Genomic DNA, 12,755 nt, shown 5'->3' with positions numbered 1-12,755 from the left:
TTAATTAGTCTTTATATTACATAGATTATAATATTTAGAAATTGTTTTGGATCAAACTCTGTACTTAGTGGAAAAGATGTTAGAGATGATTTCTTTTAACTAGCAGGAGGCAGACAGTAGGCAGAAAGAAATAACTGGGGAAATTTGTTACAGGACACAAATAGTTTGTGTTAGGTTAGATGTTTTTTTTTTTTTTTTTTTTGCCTTTATATAGGCTTTCTTAAGTACTAAAGATGTCCTATTCAGCACAGCCACTTCTAGTTAGGTTTTTATTAATTAGTCTTTATATTACATAGATTATAATATTTAGAAATTGTTTTGGATCAAACTCTGTACTTAGTGGAAAAGATGTTAGAGATGATTTCTTATGAAATATTTACCAGTAGACTTGGATGAACTGATAGTAAAGATGTACATAGAGAAATGGAGCAGAAGGAACCAGAGAGAGGAAGGATTTGAGCTTAAAAGGGCAAGAGAAGACAAAGTAGCTTGTGAGCGGTCTCTTAAAATAATTGCCTTTTTTCTGCCACTTTTTAGAGATGATATTCTCTGTTGCATTGAAAATCAACCTTGAATATTTTTAGGTTGCATGGGCTGTGGATGAAAAAGAGGAAGTTTAAGGGAATGTTCTTATGTGTTGAAGGTTTCTCATACAGTGTTTCTTCTTTAATCTTCCCTACAGGGAACAGTAACTGAAGAGAAGTCAAAGGCTACCCACCATGTTTATCCAAGTCCTACCTCACTGGATGATGGTAAAGTTGCTTTCTGTATTTTTCAGGTGGAAGTACTTTTGTAATTAAATTCCTTTAGCATTTATGGGAGCCTTCATGTAGTGTTCTCAGCCTGCTTCTGAGAGTCACTTAAAAAGTATTTCTAGGATTAACTACTGCAAATAAATTCACCTGCTTCTATCTATATTGTATAATATTCCAATTTTTTATTAAATATACATCTTTCRAAAAAGTGTTAAAACACTAAATATTGTTCAGTGGTTGGATGGGAGGTTGAGACACTAGTTTGTATTGCGGAATGGAGTTTTCAGCATTATACCAAGCCGATAGATAGCCCACATAACTAATAGGCTGAAGAGGAACAAAGTTAAAGATCTAATGAAAGTTAGGGTGTTTAAAACTGAAGTTTCCATTGTGGATTCTTTCTTCCTGTTTCTTCCTTGGTGTTCCTCAGTAATTTATATTAACCCCTTATTTTTAGGTATGCAAGCCTTAAAATTGGAATTGATACCAAGTTAAGCATGGGATTTCATGAGTGAGTTGAAGTAGCACAGTGATCATTTAAGAGTGAATTTCAAATGTGTAAGAATAGGTCAAAATGTTGAGTAGTGCAGCATTTGTCTTATTGAGAAACATTACTAGGAGTCAACTGGATGTATGATACATAGCACAGATGCTAAAATAAATGAGAATGACAGTTCCTTCTGCCATACTCTGCTCTTTCCAGGTGACAGATCGTGAAAGCTGGTCTATCTACCTTGTCAAACCTTAGGCAATGATGAATGTAATAAGTGGATTTGAAAAAGTGAGATTGTTGGTGTAATTATAATGAAATCTACCTCTATATGAACTACATAGCTTCCACAAAAGCAGTTTAACAGCTACAACAAACAGCAGAGAAACTGAGCTGTTAAGCTGTTTGATCTTAAATATATTGTCTAGTGGATTATTGTTGCTGAGTCTGAACCTCACAGACATAATATACATTTTTCTGTTACGCCCTGGCATCTGCTCTCCACTAGATGGAAGTATTCGCTTCCATATTGGAATGATGGTGGATGGTTTGTCCTCTGGTGCCTGTCTGTATATGCTCTGTACTTTTGAGAATTTAACCACTTAATTTAATTTTAACCACTTCAACTTTTTGGAAAAAAATTAAACGCAGTGGGTCCTGTCTGTCTTATATTCAGTGAGCATGTGAGTGTGCTAGGCAGAGCTCTTTTTAATCCCTGATTATACTAGGATAAGAGAACAGCCATGAATTTAAGGAGTGTAATATTACACAGATTCAAATCCTCAGGATCTTTCTCTTCTAGTCCCACTTTGGGCATTACTGTCAAACTGTTCTCTTTCTCCTCTTTCACTGTTGTATTGAGGAAACATGAATTTGATTTGGAGAAGTAGGTTGTTGCATTATCTCAGAGGTGCAGTTTAAAAACAGAATCAACTTTAAAACACCAGTCAAACTGAACTTGCACCTTATTACAACATTAGCAAAATTAACTAGAGTTGCTCAGTAGGTCTATATTAACAGTGTTGTGACAGAAGACAGTTGAAATTTAAGTCTCACTAGGCCRTTGATCTCTTAGGAGTGTTTTAATACTCAGTTTCACTCTCTTCTCTCTCCCCCTGAAGTTCTTCCTTCAAAACTTTATTTTGTCTTTTTAAATACCTGTTAAGAATAGAATTTAATGGTGGGGAAACGGTCCTGTGGAATAAGTATAAATCAACAAGAGAAGTTAATGAGGTGATTCAGAACTCTGACCAGAATACGAAGAGAAGGGAGAGACTTACCAGTTGACACGAAAATATTTTGGGATAAATWTAGACTTTTCAGATACACAGTGATTAAAAATATTTGTCCCGAAGGATTTGCTTTGCATGTTATTGTTGTCTTTACTGAACATCATCTTGGAGGATTTTCTTTACCCCATTACAAATTCCAGGCCCAAGGAGACAGACTATTTCGGAGATGCGATAGGACAACATGAGTTGATAGCAAATAGTGTTTCCAATGTTTCCCCTTGTCAGCCAGRAACTCTGCTTTTGCTTCTAGTTTTGGGTCCATTGAGAAATGGATGGCTGTTCCAAACCTCATTGGATTTTATTCTTCAGTAAATTAGATTATCAGTATATTTTAAGAATATAACATCTGTGCAGTATACTGACAGAGCTCATGCATGTTTTAGATGTGGCAAAAATAATGCAGACAAATTTCTCTTACTAAACAGGTCAGGCCACTAGTTTTGCTACAATAGACTCTAACAAAGATGATTGCAATAACCTTGTGGTGTTTTAAATTGTTTCATAGTCTGCTAAACCTGATGCTAGATCTTTTTCCCCTTTGCAGATGAGTGGTTGAGACCTGTGATGAAAAAAGACAAGCAGGTGCTGGTACACTGGGGTTTTTTTCCAGACAGGTAAAGAAAGATGGGGGAAGAGAGCATATCTCAAATCTTGCTAAAGTTTGTTGAAGGAGAAGTGTTAACTAAGACTTGTAAGTAGGTCAATCCATATACTCAAAGAAGCTGCTGCTTTGGCTTATTGAGTCTTACCTGTTCTGATATCCGTGCTCTGCACTCTGCTTCATGTGCTCCTGGTGCTCTGTGGCCATCAGTAGTGAATCTGAATTGGGGATATTCTAACTGTGTGGACTACAGTGATGCTCTTGTCTTGTTCTGTGGAATACAACAGGCTTGTTTTATTGTTGACTTTTCTAAAAATTTAACTCAAGTACGCACTACTGCATTCGTTTTGTTTCTGAATGATTGTATATCAGTGTTTATATTATGAAACGAGCAGAATTGATCTTACGGAATATAACCGCTGAGTGACTTAGTATTTTTTGTAGTATCCAAGACTTTGTGAAAGATTTAAGTCAGTGGCTTTGAAACTGAAATATTCATATCTGCTTATGATACTAGCAGGTGGGTGAGGTTAGAGAAGGAATTTACTTCTCTGGAGATCCACTAACAGGGCTGCAAACTGAACCAGAACTCTGAGGTTGAAGTGAACCTTGAGTTAATAAAACTTTAAAGCCAAAAAGGTAGTCTTTAATCATCTGGTTAAACTTTGTTCAGTGAAGGAGAGAGACTTCACTCTGCAAATTGCCTTCAGTCAAGTGCAAGTGATTGCTTCAAGCATATTTGAGAAAGATGTCGTTAGTTTTCTGAAGATGTTAAAAGGTATCTTATGTACCCTTAGTAATTTAAATGTATTTATAATAATTGGTTTCTGAGCCTTGACTATGAAAACAAAAAAGACTGGAAACTCAACATTCACTTCTATTTAAACAGTCTTTTTTGAGGGATAAAAATCTGCTCTGCTGCATATGCGCAGAATTCTTGGAAGTGGTATGTATTTTTCAGTGGAAGAGAGCAAACAGCARTCACGCTTAAGTTTCTCTAATCATATTGATGAATAACTAAATATTTTTCTATCATATCAGTTACCAGATTTGTAAGTTGAATCTCTGTGTGTTTATGTATGTATTTATACATATCAATGAACAGAAAAAATGTTATATACACATCCTTTCCTGTTTATGACTTGATTAAGTCACTTAATACATGCCTGGAGTTGATTACAAGGTGTTTCGGCTCTTAATGTTACTGAGTGCAGATTCTTACTGTTTGTGGATAGGCTTTTGGAGGAATAGCATGTGGAAAAGKGAATGTAAATAATAGAGAGATTCTACAGCAGTAGGTTTGTAGGAGAGGATACATACTCCTTTCTTCTAAGAGCCCACTAGGTCTCACTTTACTCCCATAAGAATGAGAACAACTTGATTAACATGAAACTGGAGTTTGAAGAGGTAACCCAGAAATTGTGTGTGTACTGTGAAATCTAAAGACTAAATGTGTAATTTCAAGCTGGAGCTGGTTTCTCTAAGATGTTTTTGCTTTTCAGAATGTTACAATAGATGCTTTGGACCCCTCAATTTCAGTGTATTTATTAAAAACAAAGCCCAAACTATTCCTTTAGCAGAAAGTAGTGATTATTCCTTTATTTAACTCTCCACTGAGTGGAGAATAACTAGCTATTCTATCCCAGTGCTATGATCAGATCATGTTAAAACTGCTGAATGAATATTCCTGCTGGTGATCTGGATGAGCAACCAATGGTACCAATTTTGTTTTCTCATGACTTTTCTCTCAGCTATGACACTTGGGTTCATGCTAATGAAATAGATGCTGAAATTGAGGATCCTCCAATTCCTGAAAAGCCATGGAAGGTAAGTCTCTCTAACAGTCACCCAAAGTTACTGTGGTAKATCTCATCCTCAGGTGATACTAGTAGATGTTTTAAAGTGCTACTGAATATCAATAGCTGTATTTCTGTATATACAGAAAAGTGGAATTATATTTTTAAGGGTATAATGAAAGTGTCTAAAACATTTGTTTGGATGGGGAAATTACACTGTTGAAAAACATTTTTTCTGTCAGCAAAAAGGTGATCAATGAGAAGATAATTGGTGATTGTTTTGGCTCAACTTGCATGTTTTGCGTTATAGGTAAATCCTTTCCCTACTGTTGAAAAGCAGCCATCTCTGAGATGAAACCTGGTAACCCATTGTTTGGGCAGGATGGCATTATACACTGTTTAAGGAGAGGAAGTGGGAAATGTACCATAGCTTTATAATATTTTTGAAACAATTTTATCAGAGAAAATAATCTAGTTAAGAAAAACAAAGATTACCACACAGGTATTACAGGGCTTAAAACATTTTTTTTCCTGCAGAAAGTTCATCTGTTTGAAAGGCTCATAAATCGGTATTTTTATCCTAAGCTAGCAGGCTGCCTTGCTAATGGAGGATGTATCCACTTTCTGGACTCTTTTTTCAGGATATAGCATGTCAAGTACATCATGCAGCCAAAGTATATGCTGATTTCAGCCTGCCTGGGTCACCGTGGATTAAGGATGTTCTTCCTTGCACGTGGCAGGGCTGAGGGAGGGGCAGTCTGGAGCTCTTACCTGTCTGCTCCGTCCTGCTGTGATGTGACTTCTGAAGACTGGCAGTTCAAGCTGTTGAAGTTCGTAAAGGCTCTATTAGAACATTTTTGTTTTCTTTCCAAAGTTCTGAAGGAAGAATTATATTTGGTAGTCTACTGTCATGTTGACATCAATTCAGTATTTTGCTTACAACTTGAAGAGATGGCTTTTAGGATTACAAATCTTAATTTAATAGAAAATTTTAGGATCTGTTTTCTTTTTTTTCTGTCATGGCAGTCCTAGGTTGAGCTGACCTTTGCTTACTGCTRTGGACTAATAGCTAGTGTCATCTAGCTTTTTGTTAAACCGCTTTTGTTGTTTGTTTTTTTTTTTTTTTAATGGCTGCTTCAGTGATGAGAAATTGAATCACTTCATTGTTGAAGCTGTTAAATTCCATTTAAAAAGCGTGTAAATATTTTTTTTTTTAAACAACACTTTCCTAGAAAGTAATATCTTTAAGGGGCAGGGCAAAATCTTGCTACAGTGTAGAAGTCAAGTATTAGCTGATTTAGAAAAATAAATCTTAATTTTTCAATCTATGGTAGAATTAAAATCTTGCTATTCTCTTTGAAATACTATATAGGCCACTTATTGCCAATACTTTCAGGTATTGTCAGCCAAACCTTAGCTCAGTTTTGCTGCCAAATCCTGCCCACTCACCTCATCCGAGCTCCATGTTCGCACTGTTTTGTGAAGCTCTTGAGTTCATTTTTCTTGGCTCAGTCCTCATGTAAAAGCCAGTTTCTGCATGCTCTTACTACAGTACACAGTTCAAATTTCTTAATTTAACTAAATTTGCCAAATGCACTGAGATTGCTCACAAAAGTAGTGTGTGAAAGGCAACTGTCACTAGGGTCATAACCAACGTGAATGCCTAAGAAAATCYGCAGGAGATTTCAGAATTCCAGGGTGTCATCGCTCACTTTTCTTATTTGGAAAGGTTCAGTCCGAATGAGAACGCTGTTCTTAACTGATGCCATAATGATGAAAAAAGAATCAACGTTTTTCTGTCTGTAGAATGCTTGAATGCTCAAACCAACAATAGCAGCTTTATTTAGATTCTTTACATGATTTATTTTCTTTGTGGCAGAATGGTTTGTCCTTTTGACTTWGTTCATTGCAAGAAAACAATAAAAAGTAGTTATCAAACAATATTAAATTTTACTTTATTTTCCTGTTACTGAACTTACTGTTTTATACATAACACACAATGTTGTTTAGCATCTCCATTGCTGATCTGAACAGGAGAGTTAAAAGGGCAATTCAGGGCAGAAAACAATGTGATTTCTGTTCAAAAGCTATTCATTCCAGGTAGCTGTTTATGAACAGCCAGAACACACATGCTTTYTGTATATCTATAGTACTGAAGCTCAGGAATCAATTTTTCTTGTTCAGCTGTGTAAATGAGAACTTTATTTGGAGATGGATATTTTACTAAGTCAATATAGTAAATCCTTTCTTTTCAAGGCTTTCTTTTCTTTTTGTATATTTTGTTTGTATCAGCATATACTTGCTGAGGTGGTCTGTCTTGTACTTTAAAGATCTTGGTGGTAATTGGTGGTACACTTTTAATGCAGAGCCATTGTCCTGGCTGTGAGAACTAACATCATACTTCAGAAGGCTTAAAACAACTGAGGAACAGACACAGAGTTAGTAGACGTGTTGTGGGTGTATTCATCCTTTAGTACATTGCCTTATAGGGACCTCATCTCACTTACTATATGTGAAACCATTTTGAGATTCTCAGAACTTCAGGCATTTGTAACCAAACTGCAAGTATTTTCTTCATCCTACAAGGTCTACTGTGGAGGTGTCCCCTCCCCCCAAAAAATATATGTATTTAAAAAATAACATGTTGATACAACCATCTGTTCTTAAGGTTCATGCCAAGTGGATTTTGGACACAGACATATTCAATGAGTGGATGAATGAAGAGGATTACGAGGTAGATGAGAACAGGAAATCAGTGAGTTTTCGGCAGAGAATCTCCATGAAGAATGAAGAGGTAAGATGCTTCTCTGCTTAATGTGTGACCTGTTGATAAATTAATATTCTTTGTCTCTACATAAGTCAATTCTGGGGCCCAAAGCTGCTAAAATTAGGCTAGTTGAACAGTGTCTGAGGTACTCGTGATAACACAACCTACTTTAATTTTCTTCTGGCTTGTGTCTTTTATCCAGAAGCATAAAAAAGTGTCTTTTGATCCCCTCCTGTACCCAACATGAGATAATACCCACTCTATGCTTTCTCACAAATGAAAGCATGTGGTATGTTAAACAGAAACAATTAATTTTTGATTTCCAAATTCTCTGTACCAAAATACTCGTTGAAACTAATTTTTGTATCCATCTCAATGCATAGAGTTAGTTAGGACTCTGAAAACACATTCATTTTTCCTTGGAGTCAGGGTACTCACTGGGAAATCTTGATAGATGGACTAAAGTCAGAAGTTAGCATCTGAATTACACTGTTTTAAGACCACAGTTCTTAAGTAGATAGAGCAACAGCTAAGGGATGGCTATAGAAAGCTTAAGGATGGCTATAGAAAGCTTAAGGCATTTTGCGTTAACAAATGGGAGTATTCTGGAGCTGAATGTGGTGCTCAGTGTGAAATTATTGCATTTAGCTCCTTTTGTTGTTGGATGTGTTAAGAAAGACTGTAGCCTACTGAGTTTCAATAACTGTAGTATTTGGGATGGACTAATAACTTCTCTTCTCTAACAGCCTGTACGTAGTCCRGAGAGGAGAGACAGGAAGGCAGCAGCAAGTACAAGGAAGAGAAAGCATTCTCCCTCTCCACCTCCCACTCCAGTGGAATCAAGAAAAAAGACAGGGAAGAAAGGGTGAGTGTCTAACTCATGGAAGATGAGGCTAATTTGACTTGAAAAAGTACTTGTGGAAGGGTCTGTCTCCTTTCTCACTTGCCACACTTTAGATTGCAGTACTATAATTATTTCTGCAACAGTTTGTGTGGGGTTTTTTTGCTAGTGCAGTATGCTTGATTTCTGTATTCTGCTCTAGAAATTTATTGCTTGCAGATGGAGAATTATCTGATGCAAGTCACCACATTACCTGTGTCTCAATGATAAGATTCTCTGCGASTAGAGCTTGTGAAGTGAAAAGTTGCACTACTGCTTCTAAAATAGTTCAGACTCATTCATTTCTGTTAGTGTGAGCACGTTAGAGTGTGTACACCCTGTAAATCACTACATTTAATTGAAAAGGGTTTTTTACCTATATAATTAGGCATTTTTAAAGCCCRCTTTTCTGATGTGACTTCATAATGGAGCAGCATTTATTAATTACAGGTGACCTAAGATAAGGTTTTTAGTTTTTTTTTTCATTCAGTGTTGGCTTGATCTTTAAAGGCTTGCAGATGATAGAGAAAACTGTAACAGTGTTTGTGTGTAGATACAGGGGAGCATATTTTCTAAAACTAAAARTCCAAGTATTGTTTAATGTGGTAGTTTGTGGGAACCTAATAAAATAGGACTGCAAATTCATCATTAGAATTAGTTGTCTTCCCCCCCCCCCCAAAATGTTAAGTCTTAGGTAATTGTGCCTTTGTTCCCAGAATGGCCTACTTGGCAGACTAGACCTGAGTGTTTAAGGCAACTTTTTTTTAAAGAAAAGGCGTGTATTGAAATGGTCTGTTACCTCTTCTGTTTTATGCAGCAGGTGCCCTTACTGAAACTTTAAAAAGGACAAATGTAGGTGAATGATTAATCCATTGAATCTCATTAGAATGCAAGTGCTGCCAACATATTGGAGACAATTTTGAGTTGGAATTAAGAATTTATACAGTGTTGCTTCATGGTGTTGAAACAATCGGAAAACATTGTTTATTTGAAATTAAGAGGTATTTCTGTGTTGGAATCTAATGAGAGTGCAAAAGATGCTCACTAACCTTCTCTTAAATGTTACTTCATCTTAATATTCAGAGAAGCTTTTTCTTTAACTTGGCAGCACCATTTTCTACAGCACAGTTGCTGTCATAAAAGTATTTTGACCCAATTTTTTAAACTTGATCTGATGGAGACAGAAGTCAAGATGAGAACCTTGTGACAGTTGTAACTAATAGGGACTTTGTGTATTTATCTGTTTCAGACAAGCAGCCTTGTATGGAAAAAGGAGAGGGCAGAAAGAAGAAGATGAACAAGAAGATCTTACTAAGGATATGGAGGACCCTACACCAGTTCCCAACATAGAAGAAGTAGTACTTCCCAAAAATGGTAAAATATGTCTAGACTGCATTTTTTTTTGGATGTTAAAACAATTGCTTAAACAGTGTAGTGAAAATACACATGTATTTTATCAAAGCCTTGGAATGCTCTGTTGCTTTGGGGTAGGATGATCTGTGACCATTTAAATTTTAGAATTAGAATTTGACCACTGTGCTAAGAAGGGTAACAGATTCACCTTCTTTTGTTTGTTTTTTGAAATACATTTGGGRAAATCCATTTAAATGTTCAGTTATGCCTATTTTTAGGATTGCTCTTGCTCAATATACTGAGATCATGCCATTTTGGAGTATGGAGTCTTCTGGAGCAAAAGGATAGCATTGTCAAATACTCAAGATAACCAGATCATATTAGTGGAAACTCTGGCAACATGCCTAATGCATTCAATTCTTAATGCTCTTCAGAAAAGTGCGTGTCTATACCGCATCTGTTAAGTAAAGAGTAGATTGAAAGTATAATATAATTTTTTCGTTTGTCCCTGACACCACACTGTTTTGGGTGCCACACTGTTTAATTTTACCTGTTTTGAACTTGCATGCAAGATGTGTAGGACTTGTTAAATATTTTGCAAGTGGGAGGAGTACAGTACTTGGTTCACTAAATGAATGAATAAAGGCTGCCATGTGTTTAGAGATGAAGTTGCGGAGAAACCAAACAAATGATCTGTTGTACTGAGACAGCATAGATCAGATGAAATGCTTTGAACTGAAAAGATATGGCCAACAAAATAACCAACTGTTTATTTGTAAAATGGTCTACCTGCTGCGTGCTAGATTTTTTGATAATTGTATCTTGTTATGTTACTCATCAGAATTTCACTCTTTCTTTCTTTTGTAGTGAACCCAAAGAAAGACAGTGAAAACACACCTGTGAAAGGAGGAACAGTAGCAGACCTAGGTAAAAGTGTCTTATAGTAAAGTCATGTTTCAGATAGATTTAAAAATATTTATTCTATTATCTTAAAGGACTGGAATTACAGATTCTTTTTATTTAATTATTTCAGTTTCTATATGCATGCTAGGTGAAATCTACTGACTCTGTTCCCTTTCTGAGGCTCTGTTTCTCCTTAGGCATCTTTATGTAGCATAAGCTCTTTTCCAGAAGACTCCTTCCCCCTCCCCCCTGCCAAACGCTCTGCAATACTGGGAGTCAGAGTAAATCACAGGTTCCCTGAGCTTTGCTAAGCTTTTGGCATAAGAGATCTAACCTAGTCTCCCATATCCTATTATCTAAGACTATATTTAGGGCACTCGGCCAGGCAGTAATTAATTATGGATTCCCAGGTGTTGAAAATTTCTAATTATCCTTGGTCTGTATTCCAGTTCTTACCTGTTTCCTTTTCTGGGATAGTTGAGTGCCTGTGTAAAGATGGGATTGTCTTAATGATGCGCTGTTCATTTTACTTCCCTTCTCACTTCCCTCTCAAGACAAATATCCTTTCTGGTTAAGCAGTTGTATTGCTAGAAATGCTTATGAGTAATCAAATGCATTTTATTAGTTTAATTGTCTGTTTTTACCTTTCAGATGAACAGGATGAAGAGACAGTGACAACAGGAGGAAAGGTAACAACAGCCATTCAGTGCTGAGCTTGGTAGAAATTGAGATCATCTTGATTCAGAACCTTATAGGAGTAATGTTTGATAGTATTTAAGATTAAATTGGTCACTACTAGGAATGTTTTTTGTTATTATAAAAATTCTATCCTTTTTGTAGCTTAAAAGAGATTATTATGTATTTTTAGATCTAGTATATTAAAAATGAAGATGAGGAGACATGCAAAATATTTTGCTAGATTTTTTGAAAAGTTACTCTTTCTTTAGGTTTCAGGACTCAATCTAAACCCTAGGTAGGTTTCCTGATCATTTTAATAGAAATGCCTGTGTAGCTTCTGTATTCAATTGCATTGTTTGTATGTTAGGATCTATTTTTAACAGCTTGTATATTAAGGTGGCTTCCTGATAATGCAGATGAGAAAAGATCACATCTCTTAAGAAAATCTGACTTTCTCTTCATACCAACGTATGCGTAATTTTACTAGATTTCAGCTCATACATCAGATTTGCATATGTATTTTCAGAAATGTTCTATACCAAACAGACTCTTTTTTTCCCCTATTCATCTATTTCTCTGTTTAGAAAATGTAGTTTGAGAGGAGAAGGGTGTTGGAAGTTAAGGGGGTTAAGAGAGGAAGGACTTTTATTAGTAGCTATTGTCAGCTCACTAGAGAGATTTAGAACAATTCCTTGTTGTCTTTAGGGGAATTCAGTTGCCCAAAACAATAGTTGGTTACTATCAAAGACCCATAAGATCTTCCTTTAGGGACTGTGTTATTTTTAAGAGTCTGTTTTATTTCCCTTGAAGTCTGGCTAGATCAGTGATTGAATTGAAGGAAAACATTAAATGTTGAGTTACCTATGGTAGGCTACAGAGATCAAGCGTTACTCTTTGTTAGAATTGCACAAAGAATCTGAGCCAGTGAAAGGTTTAAAAGTTGTCACTGCACACTGTTCAGAAGAATCTCTACTGATGCATTCTTACCTTTCAGTGAGCAAGGAATGACTTCTTTAAGCTATTAATGCATGTGACCCATTCATCAGTTTTGTCTGCTTTCATCTCAGAGCATCTTATGTTTAAGGTATTAGTAGCAGTCTTCCAAGTAAACATCTGCCTTCTCTGTTACAGCTTCTGTGATCTTTTAGTCGTATTTCTAGTATAAAAGGTTTGTCCACCTTGTATAAACAATGGAGCATGTCCATACTTGGTGTCCAAGCTTACGTTTAGTCCTGCAGTC

The 12,755-nt window shown here is 36.0% G+C and overlaps 1 protein-coding gene across 1 annotated transcript in view; it reads left to right on the top strand.

Annotated features, from left to right (window-relative positions):
• The window catches only part of SMARCC1 (SWI/SNF related BAF chromatin remodeling complex subunit C1), a gene marked incomplete at its 5' end in the record, with an annotated part of 101,025 nt that overhangs the window by 22,660 nt on the left and 65,610 nt on the right, over positions 1-12,755 (top strand). Inside the window, 8 exons of the mRNA XM_085315922.1 lie at positions 683-752; positions 3,082-3,151; positions 4,890-4,965; positions 7,603-7,728; positions 8,448-8,566; positions 9,831-9,955; positions 10,802-10,861; positions 11,489-11,526. Coding sequence (XP_085172048.1) covers positions 683-752; positions 3,082-3,151; positions 4,890-4,965; positions 7,603-7,728; positions 8,448-8,566; positions 9,831-9,955; positions 10,802-10,861; positions 11,489-11,526 — 684 coding nt within the window. The remainder of the gene's footprint in view (positions 1-682; positions 753-3,081; positions 3,152-4,889; positions 4,966-7,602; positions 7,729-8,447; positions 8,567-9,830; positions 9,956-10,801; positions 10,862-11,488; positions 11,527-12,755) is intronic.

The sequence above is a fragment of the Rhea americana genome, unplaced genomic scaffold (genome assembly GCF_003343005.1).
Source record: "Rhea americana isolate MKP2758 unplaced genomic scaffold, rheAme1 scaffold_443, whole genome shotgun sequence".
In the NCBI taxonomy this organism is placed as follows: Eukaryota; Metazoa; Chordata; class Aves; order Rheiformes; family Rheidae; genus Rhea; species Rhea americana.
The sequence above is the reverse complement of the archived record's forward strand: the minus strand, read 5'-3'. Positions and strand labels throughout refer to the sequence as shown.